The 27,653-nt window shown below is 37.9% G+C and overlaps 1 protein-coding gene across 1 annotated transcript in view; it reads right to left on the reverse strand.

Annotated features, from left to right (window-relative positions):
- Positions 1–27,653, reverse strand: part of LOC117343417 (transformation/transcription domain-associated protein-like) — a 153,703-nt gene that overhangs the window by 119,318 nt on the left and 6,732 nt on the right. The window contains exons 11-38 of the mRNA XM_033905759.1: positions 26,440–26,723; positions 25,580–25,671; positions 21,695–21,944; positions 21,321–21,453; positions 20,710–20,851; positions 20,427–20,484; positions 19,416–19,469; positions 19,047–19,085; positions 18,701–18,797; positions 15,404–15,498; positions 14,888–15,053; positions 14,274–14,440; positions 13,753–13,842; positions 13,034–13,144; positions 12,323–12,412; positions 11,743–11,894; positions 11,360–11,460; positions 10,822–10,917; positions 10,078–10,253; positions 9,667–9,752; positions 9,263–9,374; positions 8,001–8,186; positions 5,373–5,522; positions 3,549–3,732; positions 2,273–2,394; positions 1,803–1,973; positions 1,406–1,495; positions 937–1,056 (exon numbers count right to left, since the gene is read on the reverse strand). Coding sequence (XP_033761650.1) covers positions 937–1,056; positions 1,406–1,495; positions 1,803–1,973; positions 2,273–2,394; positions 3,549–3,732; positions 5,373–5,522; positions 8,001–8,186; positions 9,263–9,374; positions 9,667–9,752; positions 10,078–10,253; positions 10,822–10,917; positions 11,360–11,460; positions 11,743–11,894; positions 12,323–12,412; positions 13,034–13,144; positions 13,753–13,842; positions 14,274–14,440; positions 14,888–15,053; positions 15,404–15,498; positions 18,701–18,797; positions 19,047–19,085; positions 19,416–19,469; positions 20,427–20,484; positions 20,710–20,851; positions 21,321–21,453; positions 21,695–21,944; positions 25,580–25,671; positions 26,440–26,723 — 3,614 coding nt within the window. The remainder of the gene's footprint in view (positions 1–936; positions 1,057–1,405; positions 1,496–1,802; positions 1,974–2,272; positions 2,395–3,548; positions 3,733–5,372; positions 5,523–8,000; positions 8,187–9,262; positions 9,375–9,666; positions 9,753–10,077; positions 10,254–10,821; positions 10,918–11,359; positions 11,461–11,742; positions 11,895–12,322; positions 12,413–13,033; positions 13,145–13,752; positions 13,843–14,273; positions 14,441–14,887; positions 15,054–15,403; positions 15,499–18,700; positions 18,798–19,046; positions 19,086–19,415; positions 19,470–20,426; positions 20,485–20,709; positions 20,852–21,320; positions 21,454–21,694; positions 21,945–25,579; positions 25,672–26,439; positions 26,724–27,653) is intronic.

A 27,653-nucleotide genomic window follows, 5' to 3' on the forward strand; every position in this document is an offset into this window, starting at 1 on the left:
CTTTAGTACTGTTTAACCCCACATAACCTTACAACTCGACTTTAGTACTGTTTAACCCAACATAACTGAGAGTATCAAATTGACCACACTCATTCACAGGCATCCATAGCAGTTTGATATTTTGTTATATGTAAACATAACAATAATATAGCAAATGTACTCAAACTGTATATTGACATTACCTTAAATTGCCAAAATTATTTGGAAATGGCTAAAACAGTTAAAGATTTAACAGATATAAGAAAAAACAACCAGTTATTTCTTACCAAGAGAAAAGGATGAGAAAAAGATTTCCCCTCCCCACCTCCCTACCAAGTGTACCTTACCTGAAGAAAGAACCTTACCGTATCTCCCCTACAGGATGTTTCTTACCTCCTGAAAGAGAGTTACCTCCCCTACAGGATGTTTCTTACCTCAGAAAGAGAGTTACCTCCCCTACCAAGTGTACCTTACTTCATGAAAGACATTTTTCTCCCATACAGAGTTTCTTTCTCTCAAGAAAGAGAATTTTCTCCTCTTACGGAAGTCTCTTACCTCAAGAAAGAGTTTTATCTCGAGAAAGACAGTTTCTTACCTCAAGAAAGAGAGTTTTCTCCTCTAACGAGTTTCTTACCTTGAGAAAGAGAGTTTTCTCCTCTTACGAGTTTCTTACCTTGAGAAAGAGTTTTACCTTGAGAAAGAGAGTTTTCTCCTATTACGGAATTTCCTTACCTCGAGAAAGAGAGTTTTACCTTGAGAAAGAGAGTTTTCTCCTATTACGGAATTTCCTTACCTCGAGAAAGAGAGCTTCCTCCCCTAACGAGAGTTTCTTACATAAAGAAAGGGAGTTTTCTCCTCAAACAAGAGTTTATTACCTCGAGAAAGAGAGTGTCCTCCCCTAACGAGAGTTTCTTACCTCGAGAAAGAGAGTTTTCTCCTCTTACGGAATTTCCTTACCTCGAGAAAGAGAGTTTTCTCCCCTAGTAAAGTTATCTGTATGAGGGGTTCGATGAGTTTGCTGCTGGCCGCGGGTATCATGTGGAAGATGTCAATAATGGCAGCACAGGTCTTCAACTCCTGTCACACAGAAAATAAAACATCAAATAAAGATTTTTTTATGTCAGTTATAAAATTAAATTAGAAAATGTCTGAAAGACATAAATGCCCCTGTTGCCCCTTGACACCCCAAAACAGTGTGGCAAGGATCGCATAAACAGCTCCTGAGATTAGCTAATTACATTGCATCAGGACAGGACAGGGCACAATGGGACAGGACGTGGCGCGACATGATGTGATGGGACAGGACGGCCATCAGTAATACTATATGCCCCCTCATTTCATGGCAGAGGCATCAAAAATATATATGAATTCAGAAAGAACATTTAATATTCATAAGATGAATATCAAGTGATTGGCCCCGACTTACCTGAGGGATTACCTGGCCATTAGATTTAGTCTGTGTTGGTGACGGTTTCTGACTTGTGGCCGCCACATCTAGCCATTTCTTGAGGTGTTTCTGATGATAGAAATATATGAACAGTGAGGATGAAATTTAAAAAATTCGAAAACTGCAGGTGTACCACTCACTTCATATATATCTCAACAGAAGCAATTGAAAACAAATTTCAAACGTGACTACAGTTACAGCAAAATACCTATTTTAGCTTTAATATTTAAGCATTTTTATGATTGTGCTAATTTCTATCTATTCCTTATCTACGACAAGTACTCTGTGTGACAGTTCATCACTGTGCTGATCTGACAGTAAAATTTATCACACCAAATCAATAACATTTACGGTATAAAGTACAAGACAAACTTACAAGGAGCTGTTCACAGAATTTCTCATTAAAGATGTTGGGAAAGAGTTGCGTGATGTAGGACAAACGCTGAATCACGTTACTGTTCAGGCTGCTATGATCACTCAGTGTCGACAGCAATGGCCGCATCTTCTTGTAAACAATCTCAATTTCTATCTGGCAGCCCGAGATAAACTGCAATCATCAAAGTTACGAACGACTTGGATATAGAGGAACGACACAAACTTAGACTTAAATCATTGCAGAAGCTGGAAGCTGCTTTTGTTAATATTTCTTAAACTGAAAACTTTTAATCCTTGAATATAAGTTTTAGTTATCTTTATCTTTAAATGGACTCGAGAAGACTTAGATAGGCTATGCCTGATGTCTAATCCTATTGACTTTCCATCCATGTCAATACAATTTTTTGAAATTGAAATTGAATGGTCTCTATTGTCACTGTCTACCGAATGTTGCACTTCCAGTTTTCCTACCTTCTTCATGCAGTCAAAAGCTACCCTCTGGAGTTCAGAGCTGTTACTATTGAGAGCTTTGTCCAGCACAGAGAACAACTTCTCCCTCTGGTTCTGTATGTAGTGACAAGCGGCCAGGGCACCTGTTGTAGCAAGATGTCAACATAAATTGTCTGATAGGTAAAACAAAAGATGTCAACATAAATTGTCTGATAAGTAAAACAAAAGATGTCAACATAAATTGTCTGATAAGTAAAACAAAAGATGTCAACATAAATTGTCTGATAGGTAAAACACAAGATGTCAACATAAATTGTCAGATTGCCAGGGCACCTGTTGTAGCAAGATGTCAACATAAATTGTCAGATAGGTAAAACAAAAGATGTCAACATAAATTGTCAGATAGGTAAAACAAAAGATGTCAACATAAATTGTCAGATAGGTAAAACAAAAGATGTCAACATAAATTGTCAGATAGGTAAAACAAAAGATGTCAACATAAATTGTTAGATAGGTAAAACAAAAGATGTCAACATAAATTGTCTGATAGGTAAAACAAAAGATGTCAACATAAATTGTCTGTTAGGTAAAACAAAAGATGTCAACACAAATTGTCTGATAGGTAAAACAAAAGATGTCAACACAAATTGTCAGATAGGTTAAACAAAAGATGTCAACATAAATTGTCTGATAAGTAAAACAAAAGATGTCAACATAAATTGTCTGATAAGTAAAACAAAAGATGTCAACATAAATTGTCTGTTAGGTAAAACAAAAGATGTCAACATAAATTGTCTGATAAGTAAAACAAGAGATGTCAACATAAATTGTCTGATAGGTAAAACAAAAGATGTCAACATAAATTGTCTGATAGGTAAAACAAAAGATGTCAACATAAATTGTCAGATAGGTAAAACAAAAAATGTCAACATAAATTGTCTGTTAGGTAAAACAAAAGATGTCAACATAAATTGTCTGATAAGTAAAACAAAAGATGTCAACATAAATTGTCTGATAGGTAAAACAAAAGATGTCAACATAAATTGTCTGATAGGTAAAACAAAAGATATCAACATAAATTGTCTGATAAGTAAAACAAGAGATGTCAACATAAATTGTCGGATAGGTAAAACAAAAGAATTTATGTTAACATAAATTGATGACATACCCTCTACTTATTCTGACAGGTTGAACATTGTGTGTGATGTTTGTGCCAAGTTTTATGTAAATGAGATAAAATCCTTTCTATAAAAGATCTTAAACAAGACACCATAGATTGTTAAAGCTTTCTACTTACGCAGAGCACTCTTGCGGAGAGGAACCAGATCAGTGACCGACTTGTAACAGGGAAGTTTCTGTAGAGCTGCATCTTCAGCTTCACACAGACTCAGCAGCTCATTAAAGAACACACTGTGTTCTAAGACGTTGAGGTCGATGGTGAAGAGGCGTGGTTCCAGAGTCGTACAGAAAGTGTTACCATCCTGAGAAGATAAAGTATGTATTATCAGTCCATGTACATTAAGGTCCATGTATATTAAAGTCCATGTATATTAAGGTCCATGTATATTAAAGTCCATGTATATTAAGGTCCATGTATATTAAAGTCCATGTATATTAAGGTCCATGTATATTAAGGTCCATGTATATTAAAGTCCATGTATATTAAGGTCCATGTATATTAAAGTATATAGTCCATGTATATCAAGGTCCATGTATATATATTAAGGTCCATGTATATTAAAGTCCATGTATATTAAAGTCCATGTATATTAAGGTTTAGGTATTGTGATCCTATAGAAGTCCATGTATATTAAAGTTGAAGTATTGTGATCCTACAGAAACAAGTTTATACCCGATGTAACATCACCAAGGAGACATCAACATCCTCATGATATAAGAGCTTTAGTGTCCTTTTGTGTATGTCTCAACTGGGTAGCGTTTCACAAAGCTTCGTAACTTACAAATGTTCGTAAATATTTATGAAAAAGTTACGCAAAACTTACTTAGTTTGTAAGTGCGTTTCACAAACTTAAAGGTGTTCGTAACTTTTTTCGTATCTTACGCCAAAATCGTACGTTCCCCCGGTAAAAATATACCACTCTCTAACTTGGAGGTAAAAAAGGATGACACTTTTGTGGTGAAAATTGCACGCCGGTCCTATCCCCGGGTCCCGTACACAGACTATGAACTTTATTTTGTTCTATCAAAATAAACATATAATTGATAGAAGATCAATTTTTTTTTTTAAATTCCAATTTTTTATTGTTTATCATGCGGTAAAACAAACAGTAAGAAAGAAATTTTCACAGATTTTGCTTAATGCTCATATCTATATATGTAATGTTCTTAGAATAGATTAACTTTTGGCACAGTCTACGAATATGCGTACAATTAGTTTCATGACAATGTGTATTTTGCTGGCATAATTCCTCCTCGACATTCAAAACTCGGTTTCCACCTCGAAACAATTGCTCACAAGGCATAGTTGTTCTCTTATGTTAATTTGTAATTGAGTACGACATCATTTTCTGTTCAAAACAGCGCAGCATGATTTAAAATTGTTTTTGTAATTTACGACAGGGTGGATATGCATAAACAGTAATGCAAGGTAACTTGTAAGTTACGAAGTTTTTCGTAAGTGTGACTTGCACAAATTTCACAAGTTACGAAGCTTTGTGAAGCGATGCCCTGGTTATTGATGAATTTACAAAGGATGAGCTAAGTTGGCAATGAGAACTTAACATCAGGCTTATCTGGGCATTGGCAGGCTGGTGACGTAACCTGTGTTTTTTGTGCGGTACTGTGTTCTATACTTACCATCAGACCTATCTGGGCGTTAGCGGGCTGGTGACGTAACAGGTGTTTTTTGGGCGGTATCATGTCCTATACTTACCATCAGACCTATCTGAACATTGGCGGGCTGGTGACGTAACAGGTGCTTTTCAGGTGATATCATGCCCTATACTTACCATCAGACCTATCTGAACATTAGCAGGCTGGTGACGTAACAGGTGTTTTTTGGGCGGTATCATGCCCTATACTTACCATCAGACCTATCTGGGCGTTAGCGGGCTGGTGACGTAACAGGTGTTTTTTGGGCGGTATCATGTCCTATACTTACCATCAGACCTATCTGAGCGTTGGCGGGCTGGTGACGTAACAGGTGTTTTTTGGGCGGTATCATGTCCTGTAGCACCTGTTTTTGGGGTTCCATAATCTCCGTCACAGACTTATTGGTGGTTTTTGCAAGGACCTCCAGGGAATGCATTGCCTAAAAACAATTAACATGGATATAAACGAAGTGATACATCTGTTTAAGTGACTAAGCAGTTTTCAATTGGTTTTTCTTTGAGAGTTAATTCAAATCTCAGTTTAAGAATTGAGAACAAAGCTAAAACCTGTCGCAAAACTGGGATCTGACAACTCAGAAACTGTCAGAGGGCTTTTGTCAATCCCTGAGGTTTACTGTAATCTGTATTTTCAGATTTTAATTCCATGAAATAGTGACAGACATTCTTTTAAAATCTAAATGATAATGATAAAATTTATTGAAAGATGTGGCTAATTCACTTCCTTTCTAGATTTTGACATTTTTTCAATCTGTTTTTAAATTTAATTTTATCCTTAGTTTCCCTCGTTTCCTAGAAGGCTAAAACAGCTTTATGTTGCAGTTTAATTCATTTTTGTCTGTCTTATCTTATTCTCAATTTGTTTTATAAGATGCTGTTGATTTGTGTCTTATGTACAATCCTTATAATCATGGACCAGACAAGATTCACCGTGGCTAACTTTCACCGTGGCTAACTTTCACTGTAGCTAACTTTGAGCATGGCTAACTTTCCCTGTGGCTAACTTTTACTTTAGCTAACTTTCACCGTGGCTAACTTTCAGCATGGCTAACTTTCACCGTAGCTAACTTTCACCGTGGCTAACTTTCAGCGTGGCTAACTTTCCCTGTGGCTAACTTTTACCGTGGCTAACTTTCCCTGTGGCTAACTTTCACCGTGGCTAACTTTCACCGTGGCTAGCTTTCCCTGTGGCTAACTTTCACCATGGCTAACTTTTACTGTAGCTAACTTTCACCGTAGCTAACTTTCACCGTGGCTAACTTTCAGCATGGCTAACTTTCCCTGTGGCTAACTTTTACTGTAGCTAACTTTCAGCGTTGCTAACTTTCACTGTGGCTAACTTTCCCTGTGGCTAACTTTCACCGTGGCTAACTTTCACCGTGGCTAACTTTCCCTGTGGCGAACTTTCACTGTGGCTAACTTTCACCGTGGCTAGCTTTCCCTGTGGCTAACTTTCACTGTGGCTAACTTTCCCTGTGGCTAACTTTCCCTGTGGCTAACTTTCAGCGTGGCTAACTTTTACTATAGCTAACTTTCACTGTGGCTAACTTTCCTTGTGGCTTACTTTCCCTGTGTCTAACTTTCACCGTGGCTAACTTTCCCTGTGGCTAACTTTCCTTGTGGCAAACTTTCACCGTGGCTAACTTTTATCGTGGCCAACTTTCACCGTGGCTAACTTTCACTGTGGTTAACTTTCCCCATGGTCAACTTTCCCCATGGCAAACATTCACCATGACTAACTTTCACCGTGGCTAACTTTCACTGTGGCTAACATTCACCGTGGCTAACTTTCACTGTGGCTTATAACATTCACCGTGGCTAACTTTCACCGTGGCTAACTTTCACTGTGGCTAACTTTCCCCATGGTCAACTTTCCCTATGGCAAACATTCACCATGACTAACTTTCACCGTGGCAAACTTTCACCGTGGCTAACTTTCAGCGTGGCTAACTTTCACCGTGGCTAACTTTCCCTTTGGCTAACTTTCACTGTGGCTAACATTCACCATGGCTAACTTTTACTATAGCTAACTTTCACCGTGGCTAACTTTCAGCGTGGCTAACTTTCACCGTGGCTAACTTTCCCTGTGGCTAACTTTCACCGTGGCTAACTTTCCCTGTGGCTAACTTTCCCAGTGGCAAACTTTCACTGTGGCTAACTTTCATCGTGGCCAACTTTCCTCATGGCAAACATTCACCGTGGCTAACATTCATCATGGCTAACATTCATCATGGCTAACTTTCACCGTGGCTAACTTTCACTGTGGTTAACTTTCCCCATGGTCAACTTTCCCCATGGCAAACATTCACCGTGACTAACTTTCAGCGTGGCTAACTTTCAGCGTGGCTAACTTTCCCTTTGGCTAACTTTCACTGTGGCTAACATTCACCATGGCTAACTTTTACTATAGCTAACTTTCACCGTGGCTAACTTTCAGCGTGGTAACTTTCACCGTGGCTAACTTTCCCTGTGACTAACTTTCACCGTGGCTAACTTTCACCGTGGCTAACTTTCCCTGTGGCTAACTTTCCCAGTGGCAAACTTTCACTGTGGCTAACTTTCATCGTGGCCAACTTTCCCCATGGCAAACATTCACCGTGGCTAACATTCATCATGGCTAACTTTCACCGTGGCTAACTTTCACTGTGGTTAACTTTCCCCATGGTCAACTTTCCCCATGGCAAACATTCACCATGACTAACTTTCACCGTGGCTAACTTTCACTGTGGCTATCTTTCACCGTGGCTAACTTTCACTGTGGCAAACTTTCACTGTGGCTAACTTTCACCATGGCTAACATTCACCATGGCTAACTTTCATCATGGCAAACTTTCCCCATGGCAAACTTTCCATGTGGCAAACTTTCACCATAACTGATCTCAAAGTCCAACATCAAATACCTGCTCCCTGACTGTTGTATTGGGCGATGTGATCTGCCGCACCAGTTCATGCGTGACATCGTTGAATGATTTTTTCTGCACCGCCAGCAGCTCCTCATTTGCCTCCTCTGATTTTATCTCCTGGGCACACTTGGTTAGCATATTCTCCAGGTTGTATTTAGCCAGATCTACCGCCCCACTTGACACCTACAGTAAACAATTATCTACATTTGTTGGTTGTCATAATGAAGTTGAAACATATATATTTGATCAACGGAGTTCCTAGATTAGTCTGAAATTAAGATATAAAAAATATTTATAACTTGTGGAATACGTATAGTAATTGATCTATAAATACATTTTATATAAAATGAGTGAGCCCAGCACGGATTCGAATTTAAATGCCGAGAGCCATTAACATGTTACAACTCAGAGGAGTTGTCTGACATGTTACGACTCCCTGAAGTTGTCTGACAAGTTACAACTCGGAGGAGTTGTCTGACATGTTACGACTCCCTGAAGTTGTCTGACAAGTTACAACTCGGAGGAGTTGTCTGACATGTTACGACTCCCTGAAGTTGTCCGACAAGTTACAACTCGGAGGAGTTGTCTGACATGTTACGACTCCCTGAAGTTGTCCGACAAGTTACAACTCGGAGGAGTTGTCTGACATGTTACGACTCCCTGAAGTTGTCCGACAAGTTACAACTCGGAGGAGTTGTCTGACATGTTACGACTCCCTGAAGTTGTCCGACATCTTACAACTCGGAGTTGTCTGGCATGTTACGACTCCCTGAAGTTGTCCGACATGTTACAACTCGGAGGAGTTGTCCGGCATGTTACGACTCCCTGGAGTTTTCTGACAAGTTACAACTCGGAGGAGTTGTCCAGTGTGTTGGGTGCATTCTTTTTATTATATTACCTGGATTATCTAATGAGACTTCTAGTATACTATTGTATCCACAGTAGGTTCATCATGATTTCAACAACTTCTATCTAGAGAGATGTTATGCCTCTACTCCCCGTAGTAATTATACCTAGTTTACTTATTCATCAACTGATATTTTCCAACACTGTGATAGTTAACCAGTCTTTTTTTCCCTCACAATAACTAGTTTACTTATTCATCAACTGATATTTTCCAACACAGTGATAGTTAACCAGTCTTTTTTTTCCTCACAATAACTAGTTTACTTATTCATCAACTGATATTTTCCAACACTGTGATAGTTAACACAAAAACTACAAGTAGAGAAGAGAAGACGGACTGGTGAGAAGTTTACCTCCTTGGTGAGATCCATCATGACAAACAGAAGGGCCTTCAGGAAAGTAAACTGGTGTTCCAGCACCCACTTCAGCGACATCCTCTCATACATAAACTTGATAGCTAGACACCTGTAAGGTAATGTTATACATAAACTTGATAGCTAGACACCTGTAAGGTAATGTTAGCACAAACATAACTTAGCTAGGTAATTATTACATTCTTAAAGGTTCATCTACATTATAAAGGTCATTAGGGCCAAAAATGGTGAGTGAAAATTAGGATAAAATGAAACAATATCAAACAGATGAAAAAATGTGGCTATGACATTAATGTCCATATTTTTATCTCACGGTTTGAAGCTGTAACTTTACTTACTGCCACGTGTCAGTATCACTATTAAAAGTAAAACATTTCACCTACCCTCCACATTTGGCATACCAGGCACGGTCATAACACAAGGAGCACATCCTCTCCACTAGATAGTCAAACATGGGCAGTTGACATGCCTGTAATATAATTTAATTGTAAAGTGAAAGTAAACTGCAAAAAAATTACATGTAATGTAATAGTAAAGTGAAAGTAAGCTGCATAAAATTACATGTAATGTAATAATAAAGCGAAAGTAAACTATGTAATCAACAAAGCCAATTTTAAGCCTGTCAATATTCTCTGGATTTTTTGTTCATTATATTCAATATCCTAATATGGTGCATTTTTACAGGAGTATTAAACAATTGTAGGAAAGACATTAAAATTGTCAACTATTATTTTCTTGTTTCTGTTGAATTTCGACATGTTGAATCACAAACTGATTGGACCAGATGTGGGTACCTTCTCTTTACTGCCCAGTATGGTGGTAGCCGTGTCCAGAATGAGAATGAGGGCCAGGTTACCAGGCTTACATAACTCCTTCTCCTCGTGTCCCATGATGACCGCCAGCGCGTCGATCAGGATCTGTGTGTCCATCCCGTGTAGCTTGCTCTGTTTCTCTCCCACTGGGAAGGGGCCTGCAGGAACACAATTTTTACAGATCAAATATTTACTGATAACTAGCAATAAGACCCGGCTGTTTTCTGAAATTTAACATTATTACAATATAACATTATTACAATGTAACATTTAATTACAATGACCTGGCCATACGTAATTCAGGGCTTTTTCTCACTGGTTTGGGATGGGGCCTTTTTGTTTCATTTTGGGAAGAAAATTGGTGAATTGGGAAAGAGTTTTTCAGGAGTAAACTGCAAATTTTGGGAATTTGGCTTTAAAATGAAATAATTCCAATTGGGAATGGGGCCCAATAACGGCCCCAAAAAGCCCTCAGAATAAGCCCTGTAGTTGATGGTTTCGGCCCTGATTGACATTTTTGTCAGTGGGCCAAACAATCTAGTTACCCCACTAAACATTCAGTGGTGTTTACTATATATGACTATTTCTATGATAAGTATCCACTTCAGATGGATTCCATGTTGAATTAGTCTCTTATAAAATTTAAAGAAAATTCACAATCCCTGATGAAATTTACAATTAATTTATTGTTGTCTGTAACAAAAGATGAAATTCTCACTGACTTACCACACTGCTGTGATATTGAGATCATTGTGTAGTGTCGTACCATACACGCCATAAAGGTCAGAACCGTCTGGCGTAGCTCTTTGATGGCTGCAGCAACTGGTGAGAAATGATACACATTACACTAAGGTTTACAACAGGCAATATCAAGGACGAATCATTGATTTATTGCTGTCATTAAATATGTGAAATGAAACCTTTTTAAAAAAAATTACACCCAATTACTGAACAACATAATCCAAAGCCTAGCTGCATTAACAGGGTTTCAACTGAAGGTTTGTCTATGACATGGAAACACAGAAATTCCTACTGCAGTGTTAAACTTTAAATATCTATAATTACAGCTAAGGGTTGTCTACGGCACGAAAACACAGAAATTTCTACTTCAAGCTTAAATCTTAGATACACATCATTACAATTTCAATATATTCTCGTATTAAATTTTGAAATTAATAATTAAATACCAGGTTAAATCTTCTATAGCAGGACTGAAATTTCAATGAATTAGCCGACTTTAACTGTACAATGAGCGAATCCTTACCAAACATGCCAGTCAGTGCCTGTTCGTGGACTCTTCGTGAGTGGGAGTCCGGGTTTTTATATAGTGGTCCTGTCTGTAGGGGAATTTCCTTCTCAGTGAAACTACAAATCAATCCAATATTAGTCTAATGGTTAACAATGTGTTTTCAATACTAAACAATTAACAGTTTAACTGTTCCAATGATGCAGAACTAAAACCAATTATCAGTGAATTTTCTATCTTGGTAACATTTAGAGAAAATTAATTTTATGAAGGTTAACTTTATAGAATATAAACATACCACAGAAAATATTCAAACTGTCTCTTGGATTATTGTAAATGGTAAACACAAATCCTGAAAGATTATACTCATATTCTCTACGTCCCTAGAACCTGGTCAGTACCTGGGGTGGGTGAAGAGGTTAGTCAGTGTTTGTTTGTCGTCCTCTAGATTCATCACAGACACCAAGAAACACTTGATGAGTTCCCAGGCCTGGCGGCGTGCGAAGTTGTCAGAGGTACTGCATTTGAGTGTGGTGAGAGCAGCGTCAATCGCCTGTTATATAGACAATAGATAAAATGATGGCTGTGTATTCAATTCACCGATCAGAGAAAACAGAGAGAGGCTTCTCTGTATCTAAGTACTGATAAAATGAGATACAAAAAAACAGTAATAAGAGTATATAAAATTCAGTATAATTCATCAAAGATACAAAATTCAGTATAATGCTAAAAGGCGGGATTGTAGATACAAAATTCAGTTTAATTCTACAAGGAGGAATCATGGATACAAAATTCAGTATATTTCTACAAGGAGGGATCGCAGATACAAAATTCAGTATAATTCTACAAAGAGGGATCGTAGATACAAAATTCAGTTTAATTCTACAAGAAAGGAATTGTAGATTGTTATCTACAATTTCAGGATTCTCCTAATAATTTTTTTATGGAATACCATGATATCTTTAGTACCACACAACTGACCTTTTCCACAGGGAGAGTGATGGGAGTTTTTACATCCTGAAAGTAGATGGTGATACAGGGTCCGACTGTCTCCCGGTCATTGTACTGTAGCTGTAAAGATAAAATATATTGTAAACATACATTATATATATCATATATACAGTCTGTATTAGATACAGGGTCTGACCACCTCCGGATTGTAGTACAGTAGCTGTATCAAATGTAAAATCATAAGAATTGAACTGCTACCATCACGTAATACAGTCGATATGAATACAAGAATTGTATCCATTTTGACATTCGCTGTTCATTTCAGACATTGTACCCACACTACTAGCTACACGTCTTACATATCAAACTATACATGGTGGTACATTAGATCACATGATTAATTTACATGTCTATATATAGAACAGATAGATCACATGATTAATTTACATGTCTATATATAGAAGAGCTAGATCACATGATTAATTTACATGTCTATATATAGAAGAGCTAGATCACATGATCAATTTACATGTCTATATATAGAAGAGCTAGATCACATAATTAATTTACATATCTATATATAGAATAACTAAATCACAAGATTAATTTACATGTCTATATATAGAAAACTAGATCACATGATTAAGTGTTATTTTACATGTCTATATATAGAAGAGCTAGATCACATGATAATTAATACCGATATCTAACATATCTATTATGTAGACGCTGTAGACATACCCTCTGTGGCTCCCGTAACATCTTCCTATTACCTCCTCCAAACTTTCCCAGCACCCGGAATGCCACATGGGCAATGTTGTCAACAGGACTACGTAGGGTCCTCCACAGAGCCTGGTAAAATAACACATTAACAAACATTAGTTGTCGGGGAGTGATAACTCTTGTTTATACTGCTTCCTCACATACTGTTAACGTGGAAAGTTACACGAGGGGGAAATTAACGCTAATTATGCGGATCCCTTTTGATCGCAAAAATTGTCCCCGGGTGTATTATTTTGATAATAATTTGAGTATACTCGAACTACAAACGAAGGTGGGTTGATCTCGGAAATTACCCCCACGCGTAGAGTTTACGTATCGAAATCACGAAATTAACCACCTGCAAAAATAACCATATTTACTGTAGATAAACAAGATCAGAAGTGAGATATTACACCTCAAGAATTTTCTAGCCAAATGTTTCATGAGATTTTAGACCAGAAACCAGTGAGTTTCCACTAACATGGCAAAAAATCAGGTGTAGGTCAGTAGGGAAACCTTTTTATATCCCAGATAGTTTTTCAGAGGAGGATTCTCAACTTTAATAGTACTTCTATATATATGAAAATGGCCGGTAAAAATATTTGAGGAGGTACAAAATGTAAAGCCAGTCAGGTTAGCAGAAACACAGGCCTTAATGTACATATCTCATTTCCAAACCCTACTTAGACTTTACTAACCTGCATTAGCTCTGCCCTGACAGGCTGTATGTGGTCGTACAGGAAGTCCGGCTGGAGGTTATCCACACACAGCTCTAGTGTCCGCAAACCCTGAAGACAACAATATGTCAGGAAATATATACTTGGGATCACATGACTCTCAAACAGAAATAAAATCTTTAATAAAGAACTTAAAATGAAGAAGTTTCCCAAAGAAAAATATATATTCTTAAGATCACAGGATTCTCAGACATAAAACTTACAATGAAGATTTTATGATGAAGAACGTTCTGCAAACAAGATAATTAGAAATATAATAAATATTTGAGATCATGTGATTATCAAACAGAAATACAACTCAAAATGAAGAACTTTCTGAAAGCATCATCTTAATATATTAAGCTGTAAACCTGTAATCCAGCACCAGTAATGTAGGAAGACAGTTACTAAAGAAGGATAACTAGACAATATACCTGACTGACAAGGGTCTGGGACCCGTTAAGTGCGGACACCAGCTGAAGAAGGATAACTAGACATTATACCTGACTGACTAGGGTCTGGGACCCGTTAAGTGCGGACACCAGGGGGTCCATCAGCATGGGTAAGTAGGGTAGGAGAGAGCTGAGCCGGACAGGCACCGTGAGACAGAGCTCAACAAACAGATCTTTCATGTGCTGGCGGTGTAGTCCACTCTGTAGACTGTTTAGACCTGTACAGATAAACAATCAGTACTGCCCAGATTATAAATTCCATTACTATACAGAGGTTTAATTTACTATACAAACAGATACAGATAAAGGAGGTATTCTTTGATAGTTCTAGTTTTCAAGAAACTGTCAAAAGTTTGTAGCAGGAGGAATTATATTTCACAGAATTTTGAAAGACTACAATTTCCACAGAAATTACGAAACAAACCATAATTTTCTCAATTTCATTTTCAAGTTATTTAATTTTCATAATCTATAAAATAGCAGAAAATGATGCTCTCTGCAGCAGACTTAACAATGACGTGTTGATGCTGGAATTTGAATGGCTGAAATCTTAAGATAGTTATATATCTTTATTAATTAGTTTTATTGATGATTTTTTTCCCCACATCTATAAATAATTACACTGTAAAAACCCTAATGAAATCTGAATCTATCAGATGTCTTACCTTGCAGTAAGTTTGGCAGCAACGGCAGGAATTCTTGGTAGAGAAGGTCATGACTACCGCCTCCAATAGAGCGGAACAACGCCCGCAACAACAGGAAGTAGTTATATGGCTCCTTGGCACTCATTGCTAACTCCATGGATCGGTTCACGATGGTATGTAGGTGGGGCTGTCAATACATGGACACTGATTTAGCTTCAGGTGACTATCTAAACTGATTGGCTCTTATCATGGCCTCACAATGTAGCAAATTTTCAAAAGGAATTATACCTTGTGGTAAAGAGATTGATACCGTAAAAGGCACAGATCATCGCTTCGAAAAAAAGAAGAAGTTTTCCCCCTTTTTTGGAAATGGTTGCAATGTTTCCCTAAAAGCTGCAAAAATTTGTAAATTTGTAGTAACAGTATCATATGGCAACTTATCAAAGATGTAGGTACATATTCATACAGCTACACATTGACTTTACAAAATTAACTCAAAAAGCCTTTATTATTAATACATCTTTATCATTAGCCTACCTTCAGCATCTTCTCATTCTCCGCAGCAAACAAGGACACAGAACCAAACACCAGTTTGAAGAGTTTCAGGTACAGATTTGACCGGTCCATTGTAGCTGAGACAGAATCATATGAATTCATTAAGTGATCACTATTACATTACTACAAACATTTCAGTGGAATTAAAAAGGTCACTTCTGTATGATGTGTATAGTCAGACAAAAGTTGTATGAAGATACCAAAATGTGGATCACAGATAGGGCTGAAATTCTGAATCAATTCTAATTAACCAAATATAAAAGTAGGTCAAAAGTCACAGTCAAAGTCAACAGGCCCAAAAATGTAGCTGTCTACTGACAATGATGGGATACTAGCAATTACTCCGATGTATTTCTTGCAGGTGAGCTAAAAATAGTCAAAAAGTTGACAAACTGGTACTTTTTGTCATTTAAATAAATAAATCCAGAAATACTGTTTACATAAACTGACAAATTAGCCGGTATATTACATAAACTGACCAATCAGCTGGTATATTACATAAACTGACCAATCAGCTGGTATATAACATTAACTGAACAATCAGCTGGTATATAACATTACCAATCAACTGGTATACAGAGCAACCCGCTTATTTGCATAGCCCTTTTTCCATGACAAAATATGCAAATAACCGGAGTATTCGTATAGGCGGAGTTGGGTTTTGTCCCCTCTTATACACTATGTAGATCGTCAGGTAGGTACTCAAAATGGGCGCTATATGATTGTTTACGTTATTTCCATTAAAAATATAATAAAAAAACATTATTTAAAATATAAGAGTAAATACTAAATAAATGGGTTGTTATTCTTTGTAAATGTACAAATATTTGCATATACTTCATCGTTTTCTACTTGTCACTCCGAGTCTGTGGGTCCGATATCGGTCACACACGCGAGGGTTGGCACGACGATGTACAATGTGATCGTTTCAATTAACATTCATTATCGTCTCGAGATGCGTTTTGTTCCTGCTATGAGTATATTAGTTGTTTGATCATAGATGATGAACTGCTTAAGCAATAGACTGTCTTAAATGACCGTGAGATGTGTATTGTCGTTTGGGTTTGTTGTGGAAAATGGCGCACACACACAAAGAGTTGTCGTTCATTACACATATGCCCCCACAATGCAACGCGCCTAGTAAACAATCATGGCGATCGCAACCTGCCTCAGCGAGTATCAAGTGCACAGAACACAGGTTTGGATCGATGCTATAATAAACAAGAGGCCCATAGGGCCTGTATCGCTCACCTGGTTGGATTTGACCAAATGTCAAAATAATGTTCATGTTCAATTCCTTTTGTTTGTTAACCTCAAACAATGCTATTTATGGTTATAGCGTGGGATCCCAACTGCTTTAAAGAAATAATGAAGTCCAGACTCTCTGAGTTTACAACATGCATTTATAACTTTATGACTAGTAGTGATTTAAAGGAATTAACTCTATTTCCCATATGGGGCCCCGCCCCTTTTGCCCCTCGGGGGTCAGAGTCACCATTTATGCAAAATCTGTTCCCCTTCCCCCAAAAATGTTTCTTACCAAATTGGGTTCAAATCCATTCATAACTTTATAACTAGTAGCGATTTTAAGGAATTACCTCTATTTCCCAATTAGGCCCCGCCCCTTTGGCCCCTTTGGGGTCAGAGTCACCATTTATGCAAAATCTGTTCCCCTTCCCCAAAGAATGTTTCTTACTCAATTGGGTTCAAATCCATTCATAAATTTATGACTAGTAGCGATTTAAAGGAATAACCTCTATTTCCCATATGGGGCCCCGCCCCTTTGGCCCCTCGGGGGTCAGAGTCACCATTTATGCAAAATCTGATCCCCTTCCCTGAAGAATGTTTCTGACCAAATTGGGTTCAAATCCATTCATAACTTTATGACTAGTAGCGATTTGAAGGAATTACCTCTATTTCCCCATTAGGCCCCGCCCCTTTGGACCCTTGGGGGTCAGAGTCACCATTTATGCAAAATCTGTTCCCCTTCCCCAAAGGATGTTTCTGACCAAATTGGGTTCAAATCCATTCATAACTTTATGACTAGTAGCGATTTGAAGGAATTACCTCTATTTCCCCATTAAGCCCCGCCCCTTTGGCCCCTTGGGGGTCAGAGTCACCATTTATGCAAAATCTGTTCCCCTTCCCCAAAGGATGTTTCGGACCAAATTGGGTTCAAATCCATTCATAACTTTATGACTAGTAGCGATTTAAAGGAATTGCCTCAATTTCCCCTATTGGACCCCGCCCCTCAGGCCCCTTGGGGATCAGAGTCACCATTTATGCAAAATCTGTTCCCCTTCCCCAAAGGATGTTTCGGACCAAATTGGGTTCAAATCCATTCATAACTTTATGACTAGTAGCGATTTAAAGGAATTGCCTCAATTTCCCCTATTGGACCCCGCCCCTCAGGCCCCTTGGGGATCAGAGTCACCATTTATGCAAAATCTGATCCCCTTCTGCCAAGGATGTTTCTGACCAAATTTGGTCAAAATCCAATAAGAACTTTTTGACTAGTAGCGATTTGAAGCAAATGTTGACGGACGGACGACGGACGACGGACACCGGACGCCGCACCATGGCATAAGCTCACCGGACCTTCGGTCCAGGTGAGCTAATAAACAAATATCATCAAAAGATGAGGCATATACATATTTTTTTCAGTAATTCTTCTTCACAATGCTACTGATATGGTCTGGATAATAACTAAATGTCGATATCGATGCATCGAACATAACCTGTTTTGACGAAGTGGGAACCAATGTTTAGATAACGTTGTACATCGTGTCGAATCAATGTGTAAGCTAAAAAACTTTTCTTAAAACTTTTATTATGGGAAAATCACAAAAATACCCTGAAATCAATTAAAATTTTTCGATTTTTTGGAATTTTTATATGCATATAAGCGGGAGTCGGTGTTTTAGTCGATGCAAATACACGGGATTAAAATACAAAGATAAAGAAGAAAAAAATCGGGACCTGAGAATTTTATGCAAATAAGCGGGATATTCAAATAACCGATATGCAAATAAGTGGGCTCCTCTGTATTACATAAACTGACCAATCAGCTGGTATATTACATAAACTGACCAATTAGCTGGTATATTACATAAACTGACCAATTAGATGAAGTTTGACATCAACTGACCAATGTATAAATTAACCAATAAGTTGTGTGTTATATTTACCAATAAGATGGCGTGTTACATGTTAACCAATCAGATAGTGTATTACTTACAGGGAAAATGATCTTATCCAATCACATTGTATGATACTTACATCCCATCTCCTCCAGACGAGCCAACAGGTAGTCAACTAGTATTGTGGCAAAAGTGGCCGAGGTTGTTGGATTTGCAAGAAAGGAGTTGGCCACGATCTGTTAAAAATCAGTCACACTTAATAAATACATCGCCAGAGTTAATGTTAATAGAATCATGCATGTACATCATGTATTCCGGAATTCAATCAAGATTGAATATAATGCTAAACAATACACAACACGAAACATTGGAGTTTTTATCATAATACTGCGGCCATACAGCACAGTTCATAACAACCTTAGGATACAGATATATGTAGCAGGAAAATAATTATAGACAAAATAATTGGTGGTAGTTACACCTACCTGGAGTGCGTAGTTGTTGTGAATTCTATCCACCATATACTGAAAATATAAAGATGGAACAATAACTACGAGACTTACATATCAAACAAGTCACTTCAGGGAAAGTTAGTAGAATGTTAATCTTCATGATATATTTCAGCAAACTTTTCAGCCATTTCTGACTTTCTTGGATGAGTAGTTGGGTTGTTTAGTTTGAAGGAAGCAGATAACATGAAACATTTTGAAGTTGAGATTTCAAATCAACAAGATTTTAGACATTAATTACACAATGTGAATTTACCAGAAAGTCTGCTTCAGAATTAGTCTACAAATAAGACTGTCTGTCAAACAATTTTACTGAGTGTTTATATATTAACTGATATATCTCACCTCGACTGTCTGAGCGAATATCTCCTTGAATGTCAGAGTATGCATCATGGTAAACTGGAAAGGAGAGAACATCGTGGAGTATCATATCAGATGGCTTGACGAATTTGTGTAAGATAAGCATACAACATTATGTAGTTCAGCATTAAGATATTGAAAAAAAACTTTTTTTAACATATTTAAGAAATAATTGACGATGATTCGTGTATTGTTGCAGGATATACGAGGACGAGGATATTTTGCAATTAAATTAATAACGAAGGCCACAGGCCTGAGTTATTAATTAAAATTGCAAAATATTCGAGTCCGAGTTGTATATCCTGCAACAATACACGAGTCAAAGTTGATTATTTCTATTCTACCATGTACTGTTTAATTCTGAGATTGACCTCTTTCTAATAGAAAAACAGCAAAGAAACCCCGGGAAAACCTTGTAATTTATTTCTTGAGTATTGCATTATTTGTTGATGAAATATATATTTCTTTACAGGCACTACAGTACTACGATCAAGAGCATCTATCATATGGCATTGATTTTGAAAATTAAAAAAAAAAGGAATAAAAAAAAAAAGAAAAGAAAAAAAAGGAGGGGGCCTCGTAGGATTCGAACTCGCGTCGTGATAAAAATTGAACGAAAGAGTAACCCATTAGCCCACTCCGCTATAGTAACCTTACGTGAAATATGTGAATATTAGTTATATAAAATTGTAACAGCCTTGACTCACGAGCGTGTATTATTGGCACGAGTGTGTATTATTGGAAAATAATACATGGTTTTAAACCAATCAAAACTGGCGTTGCATAGCAAACATGGTAGAATAAAATTTAATTGATTAGTCCTCCCTACTTTTGGAAAAAATCCCCTGAAATCTATCACTCGCCAACAAAGTTATCCAGGTTTTACAGAATTAAAACTGTAACTAGACATTTATTTTTGTGAACAAAATCATACATGTCCCTAGACATCATATGTCCCAGTTGATTTGAAAGGGAGACACATTTTACACTACTCACCACTCCAGCGAAGTGTTCGAGAACCTCTTTCTCTTCCTTAGTTCTTACACTCTGTACCCTATAAACACACAACATTGACAATTCAACCCCAGCTAAAACAAGGCATTGTGATACAGCCCTGACTTTATATGGAATTTTAACCATATATAACATTGGAAGATATCATTTTCTAGTCAAAGTTCTTAATACTTTATTTAATCCCAAAGTACTAACTTTCTCAAACAGAACAAAAAAGCTAAAAAAAATTAGGACAACTTTGCGAGTAATCATTCCTATGACTTACACAGCAGGCCTGATGACGGCCTGTCCTGAGGGCGATACATTGATGGTGTAGATGTCGAGAGCTTGAAGAGCATACTTCACCAGGCGGATGTAGACGAGGGCTTCCTTTGGTAGGAACTGTTTACTCTGCATCACTGTTGCATCTGAAGATCAATAAACAGTGACACTGTACAGCTATGTTCATAGACATATCATTATGTTTAGACAACGGCTTGGTATGCTGATTTAACAAGAGGACCAATGGGCCTGTATCAGTCACCTGAACTTCAACTTATAAAGTGAATGTTTTGCTGAAATTATTCAATTCTTATGAATTACAAAGCTGATTAAGGTTATCAACAAAAGTTGTTTACAAGGAAAAAACTTTGACAGCAGAAGATCCCAACCACAGCTTAAGATTTCTGCCACCAGGCAAGCAAGCTAAATCTAATTTTATGTTAGGGAATATATAAATATTAAAGGTATAGGGTATAAAACCTGAAAAAAAAGTGTAAAAGTCAAACTTAGTAAAACATCAAAGTCAAAAACCAAATAGTCTTATACCCTGATTACTGTTTAATCACCATAATAATCACAATAATTTTTACGCCAAGACGGCGCCAGTATACTGACCAACTCCGGCCGCTTTACAGGATACGATCCCCCACGTGATGGTCTTCACCCCACAGACTAGCGTCTTCACCAGACCGCGACAGTCAGTCACTGAATATGTTGTATACTGACTCGGTGTCACGCCAAACCGATTCTGAAATAAAGGTCATTGTTGATGGAAAAAATAAATCAGAGCAAATGCTGCGTCTCAATATCAAAATATTCCTGAGTCTTTTCTGGGACACGATTTCAATGCATCACACTTTAAATATAATACTTTAATTTGAGTCTTTTCTGGAACATTATTTATTAAGTAATAAGCAATTATACAGTCTAAAATACGGTCAAATACCCAATCTTCAGTTAAATGTTAGAAGTTTTTAAGAATGAGTTACCTCCCCTGGTCCCTTCTCTGTCCATGGTTTGTCCTCCTTGTCCTTAACAGTGTCGGACAGCAGACCCTGAGACGGCAGTTTGTTGTCGTCCTTCACCGAGTCGCCGGGAGGTTTAGAAATGTCGAGTCCTGCCTTTAACCCCTCGGCAGCAACTTTTGGGAGTTCCAGTGTTGGTTTGACATCAGCTGCTGGTGTTTTGGGGTCGATAGGTTGCTGATGGTTGTTGTTTGAGGTCTGGGGCTGTTGTTTGCTGAAACATGGCAAAGTTTAGACTGCATTAATCACCAGAATTAAATTGAAAGCATAAATAGCTTCACAATAATTCAAGATCAAGTAGAAGACTATTCCAGTAAAATATCTTCCTGGTTTGTCAGGGACCAGTGTAAGAAGCTTAAATGATCTAATTCAAATGGTAACATACAATAATTGTTATCTGTAGGTTGTGTTGAGATGTCTGTACTACAATGTAATCTGTAGGGTGTGTTGAGATGTCTGTACTACAATGTAATCTGTAGGGTGTGTTGAGATGTCCATACTACAATGTAATCTGTAGGGTGTGTTGAGATGTCTGTACTACAATGTAATCTGTAGGGTGTGTTGAGATGTCTGTACTACAATGTAATCTGTAGGGTGTGTTGAGATGTCTATACTACAATGTAATCTGTAGGGTGTGTTGTGAGGTCCATACTACAATGTAATCTGTAGGGTGTGTTGAGATGTCTGTACTACAATGTAATCTGTAGGGTGTGTTGAGATGTCTGTACTACAATGTAACCTGTAGGGTGTGTTGAGATGTCTGTACTACAATGTAATCTGTAGGGTGTGTTGAGATGTCCGTACTACAATGTAATCTGTAGGATGTGTTGAGATGTCCATACTACAATGTAATCTGTAGGGTGTGTTGAGATGTCTGTACTACAATGTAATCTGTAGGGTGTGTTGAGATGTCTGTACTACAATGTAATCTGTAGGATGTGTTGAGATGTCCATACTACAATGTAACCTGTAGGGTGTGTTGAGATGTCTGTACTACAATGTAATCTGTAGAGTGTGTTGAGATGTCCATACTACAATGTAATCTGTAGGGTGTGTTGAGATGTCCGTACTACAATGTAATCTGTAGGGTGTGTTGAGATGTCTATACATGTACTACAATGTAATTTGTAGGGTGTGTTGAGATGTCCGTACTACAATGTAATCTGTAGGGTGTGTTGAGATGTCCATACTACAATGTAATCTGTAGGGTGTGTTGAGATGTCTGTAATACAATGTAATCTGTAGGGTGCGTTGAGATGTCCATACTACAATGTAATCTGTAGGGTGTGTTGTGATGTCTGTACTACAATGTAATCTGTAGGGTGTGTTGAGATGTCCATACTACAATGTAATCTGTAGGGTGTGTTGAGATGTCCATACTACAATGTAATCTGTAGGGTGCGTTGAGATGTCCATACTACAATGTAATCTGTAGGGTGTGTTGTGATGTCTGTACTACAATGTAATCTGTGGGGTGTGTTGAGATGTACATACTACAATGTAATATGTACAGTGTGTTGAGATGTCTGTACTACAATGTAATCTGTAGGGTGTGTTGAGATGTCCATACTACAATGTAATCTGTAGGGTGTGTTGTGATGTCTGTACTACAATGTAATCTGTGGGGTGTGTTGAGATGTCCATACCACAATGTAATATGTACAGTGTGTTGAGATGTCTGTACTACAATGTAATCTGTAGGGTGTGTTGAGATGTCTGTACTACAATGTAATCTGTGGGGTGTGTTGAGATGTACATACTACAATGTAATCTGTAGGGTGTGTTGAGATGTCTGTACTACAATGTAATCTGTAGGGTGTGTTGAGATGTCTGTACTACAATGTAATCTGTAGGGTGTGTTGAGATGTCCATACTACAATGTAATCTGTAGGGTGTGTGGTGATGTCTGTACTACAATGTAATCTGTAGGGTGTGTTGAGATGTCCATACTACAATGTAATCTGTAGGGTGTGTTGAGATGTCTGTACTACAATGTAATCTGTAGGGTGTGTTGAGATGTCCATACTACAATGTAATCTGTAGGGTGTGTTGAGATGTCTGTACTACAATGTCATCTGTAGGGTGTGTTGAGATGTCCATACTACAATGTAATCTGTAGGGTGTGTTGAGATGTACATACTACAATGTAATCTGTAGGGTGTGTTGAGATGTCTGTACTACAATGTAATCTGTAGGGTGTGTTGAGATGTCTGTACTACAATGTAATATGTAGGGTGTGTTGAGATGTCTGTACTACAATGTACTCTGTAGGGTGTGTTGAGATGTCCATACTACACATGTAATCTGTAGGGTGTGTTGAGATGTCCATACTACAATGTAATCTGTAGGGTGTGTTGAGATGTCTATACTACAATGATATCTGTAGGGTGTGTTGAGATGTCTATACTACAATGTAATCTGTAGGGTGTGTTGAGATGTCTGTACTACAATGTAATCTGTAGGGTGTGTTGAGATGTCCATACTACAATGTAATATGTAGGGTGTGTTGAGATGACTATAATACAATGTAATCTGTAGGGTGTGTTGAGATGTCTATAATACAATGTAATCTGTAGGGTGTGTTGAGATGTCCATACTACAATGTAATCTGTAGGGTGTGTTGAGATGTCCATACTACAATGTAATATGTAGGGTGTGTTGAGATGTCTATAATACAATGTAATCTGTAGGGTGTGTTGAGATGTCCATACTACAATGTAATCTGTAAGCTGAGGAAAAACGTTGGCACCAGAAAAGTAACACAATATTATTGCTTTACGACTTTGTTGCAGATGAGACAATAAACTCGATAAAGATGACCAGGAAGATTAATAGAATCTTTCCCTACCTTGAGGGTGTGACAGAGAAATCTCAACCTGAGGGGGAGAATCTTGAATGTCCAACCCGAGGCTTGCCGAGGGTTTGGACATTCAAGAATCTCCCCCGAAGGTTGAGATTTCTTTGTTACACCCTCAAGGTAGGGAATGATTATTTTTCTCCCACCTCTTTTCTTTATGTGTTTTCCCATCGGCGATCTCCGTCTGTTTTTAAACAAGTACACATGTCAAAAAAACCGCGGGAAATATGCACACATTTCCATTCATCCATTTCACGTGGGGTGACGTCACTCATTCATCACTGTCCGACTCGGAGTAAATCACACGAGGTCGCTTTGAAATCGACTTTGTGTTGTCATTATGGCTGTGGAAATGGAATTTAAATGTTCCCCCACTGATTGTGGATCCATAAAACACCGATCTTAAGACATCGGACGGAGTTGGGCACAAGGAAATGCTGTTGTGCGATCTTTTTACTTGTGACAGTTGAACAGTTTTGTCGCGATCGGTGCAGGTAGGTGCACTTGTGCTCTCAGTTTCAGTTGTAGGCCTACAGTTGGGGGATTCATTTGTATTTGAAAGAATGGCAGACATTTTTTGTTTTTGGAAACTGTTCAGTTGTCTGTAGTTGTTTAGAGACTGGGGATTTTTGTATTATTGTGTACACAATTTGTTTGTTGACGTAGCAGACGACGTAATGTAAACAAAAAAAGTAGTTCCGGTAGTACTTCCGGTGAAGAAAGTGAGCGCGTGCAATCTGTCACACCCTAGGGTATGACAGATTGCACGCGCTAAAAAAGACAGAGAAATCTTGTACACTCAAAACGGGAGACAAATCAGTGAAAGGTGGGAGAAAATTAACTTCATTGGTTCTTTTTTCTATCAAGTATCACTTTTCAGTTCACAAAGGGCCCAGAGTCAATTTATAAGGGGCCGGTGTGAGAGTAAGGTGCCTGTTACAGTTGTTCAGGAGTGTAGTCTCATCAATTCTGTAGAACATTCACAGACTCACCATTTCTGTAGAATCTGTGGAAGCTGTATCTTGGCGATTGTTTTAAATTTGAGAACAAAGACCTCTAGCATCCTCATCAGGAGTTCTCTCCCCTGGAAGAGTCAGTGCCAAGACATAATTAGTGATTTACCGACAAACAGAGTTAAGTTCTGTAATGTTAGAGGCAATACAGCAAAATCGCTCCCCTCTGGTCCCTGGGGGGTCAGCCCCTTCATTTGTATATATAAATTTGAATCCCAGTAACCTAGGGATGATACCACTGAATTATTAACGACATACATTGCTGAGGTTGAGAGAAGAAATTGTAATATAAATATTGCCAAATGGACCCCTTTTTGTCCCATCCCCAAGGCCCTTTGGGAAGTCAGAACCCATCATTTGTATAAATTTGAATCCCAGCCACCTAGGGATGTTACCACTGAAATATTAACGACATACATTGCTTAGTTAGAGAGATGAAGTTGTTTATATCAATATTTACAAATGAACCCCTTTCGGTACCCGCCCCTCAGGTCCCTGGGGAGTCAGACCTATCATCTGTATTTGAATCCCAGCCACAATTAATATTAGAATAAAAACAGCTAGGACTTTTTGAGGAAAGATGAGGATTTCTGGAGAAGTTTGTTAAAATTATCGACAATTTGACTTTTTTCCATCAGGCATATATAAAAAGAAACTATAAGATTTCTAATTCTGTAGTTAAGATTCTTGATTTTGGTTTTACTTAAACATTTTTACGAAAATCAAAATGAGAACTGTTTACATATGGATGTCATTCAATACGGACAAAAGGTGAACACACAGTAGGTCGAATGTTTTGTTTTATGTTACTTAAATAAAAATAAGTTGATGAAACTTACATTTCCATTTTCCTGTTCACTCTTGGCACGAATACACTCGACAAGATTCAACAGGAGTTTACAGGACATTGTCTGGATGGAGCTTGGCAGGGACTCATCGTGAACATTCTTACTGAACAGGTTCACAGCTAGTGACAGCTCGTTCAAAGGCAAAGCCTGCCGGACATGGTGAACAAGATCAGCCAGAGTGCTATAGGCAAGGGGGCGGAGAGACTCGTACGTCGTCCAACCAGAACCAATCAACACGTTCTCATCAAACAACTTGTCTATACAGTGGACAAACTCTACAAAAGACATCATCAGTAGTAATTGATATTCATATATGTAAACTGAAGAGATCCCGTTCTCATCAAACAACTTGTCTATACAGTGGACAAACTCTACAAAAGACACCATCAGTAGTAATTGATATTCATATATGTAAACTGAAGAGATTTATGTGAATAATTTCCGAAAATTTTTATGACAGCATGAAATACAGTAATTAGTTATTTTGAATGTACATGTACTAAATCTAGAGGAGATTCTGAGGCTGATGAATTAAATAGCTGAAACCTGTTTAGGACATTCTACAATTTTAAGCATAAAACATCAAAGCTCAGAAAAATGCAAATTCAGTATCAAACGTCATCTGTTTATTATACAGTGCAACTTCCGAAAACCGAACCTTCTAAAAACCGAACACCTCTGAATACCGAACGAATTGTCATTGTACGGAATTGGTCCTTCTTTATTATAGTATTAAAAAACTTCCAAATACCGATCCCTCTGAATTCCGAACACCGGACTGATTTTGTGTCCTGTTCTTGTTAAAATATACCAAAAATTACTTCTGAAAACCGGCCTTACCTGGGCGATTATGACACGAGGTCAGGCCAGTCAACCGTGAAACAACAACTGTGACGGGTATTGTGTGAAGCCTTATTGTCTCGGGACCTACGTAGGTGATTTGTACAGGTATCCAATATATACCCCAAGGGGGCATTATGACGGATGGCCTAGTGTATAATCAACACGACAATTATGAAACAATGCCACACTTCATTGAAGCGTGTCGGTTCGTTTATCTTCTCAATGCAAGTAGAGCTAGAAGCCTGAGTTTCGCATTTAATTTAAATGAGGCCCAAAAGGGGTTGTTTTCGTAAAGAAGCCCGTGATGTTTTTTTTTAGACAACAGCGATGTCGGAAATACGACCAGTATCATCTGATCAATT

This window comes from Pecten maximus, chromosome 15 (genome assembly GCF_902652985.1).
Source record: "Pecten maximus chromosome 15, xPecMax1.1, whole genome shotgun sequence".
In the NCBI taxonomy this organism is placed as follows: Eukaryota; Metazoa; Mollusca; class Bivalvia; order Pectinida; family Pectinidae; genus Pecten; species Pecten maximus.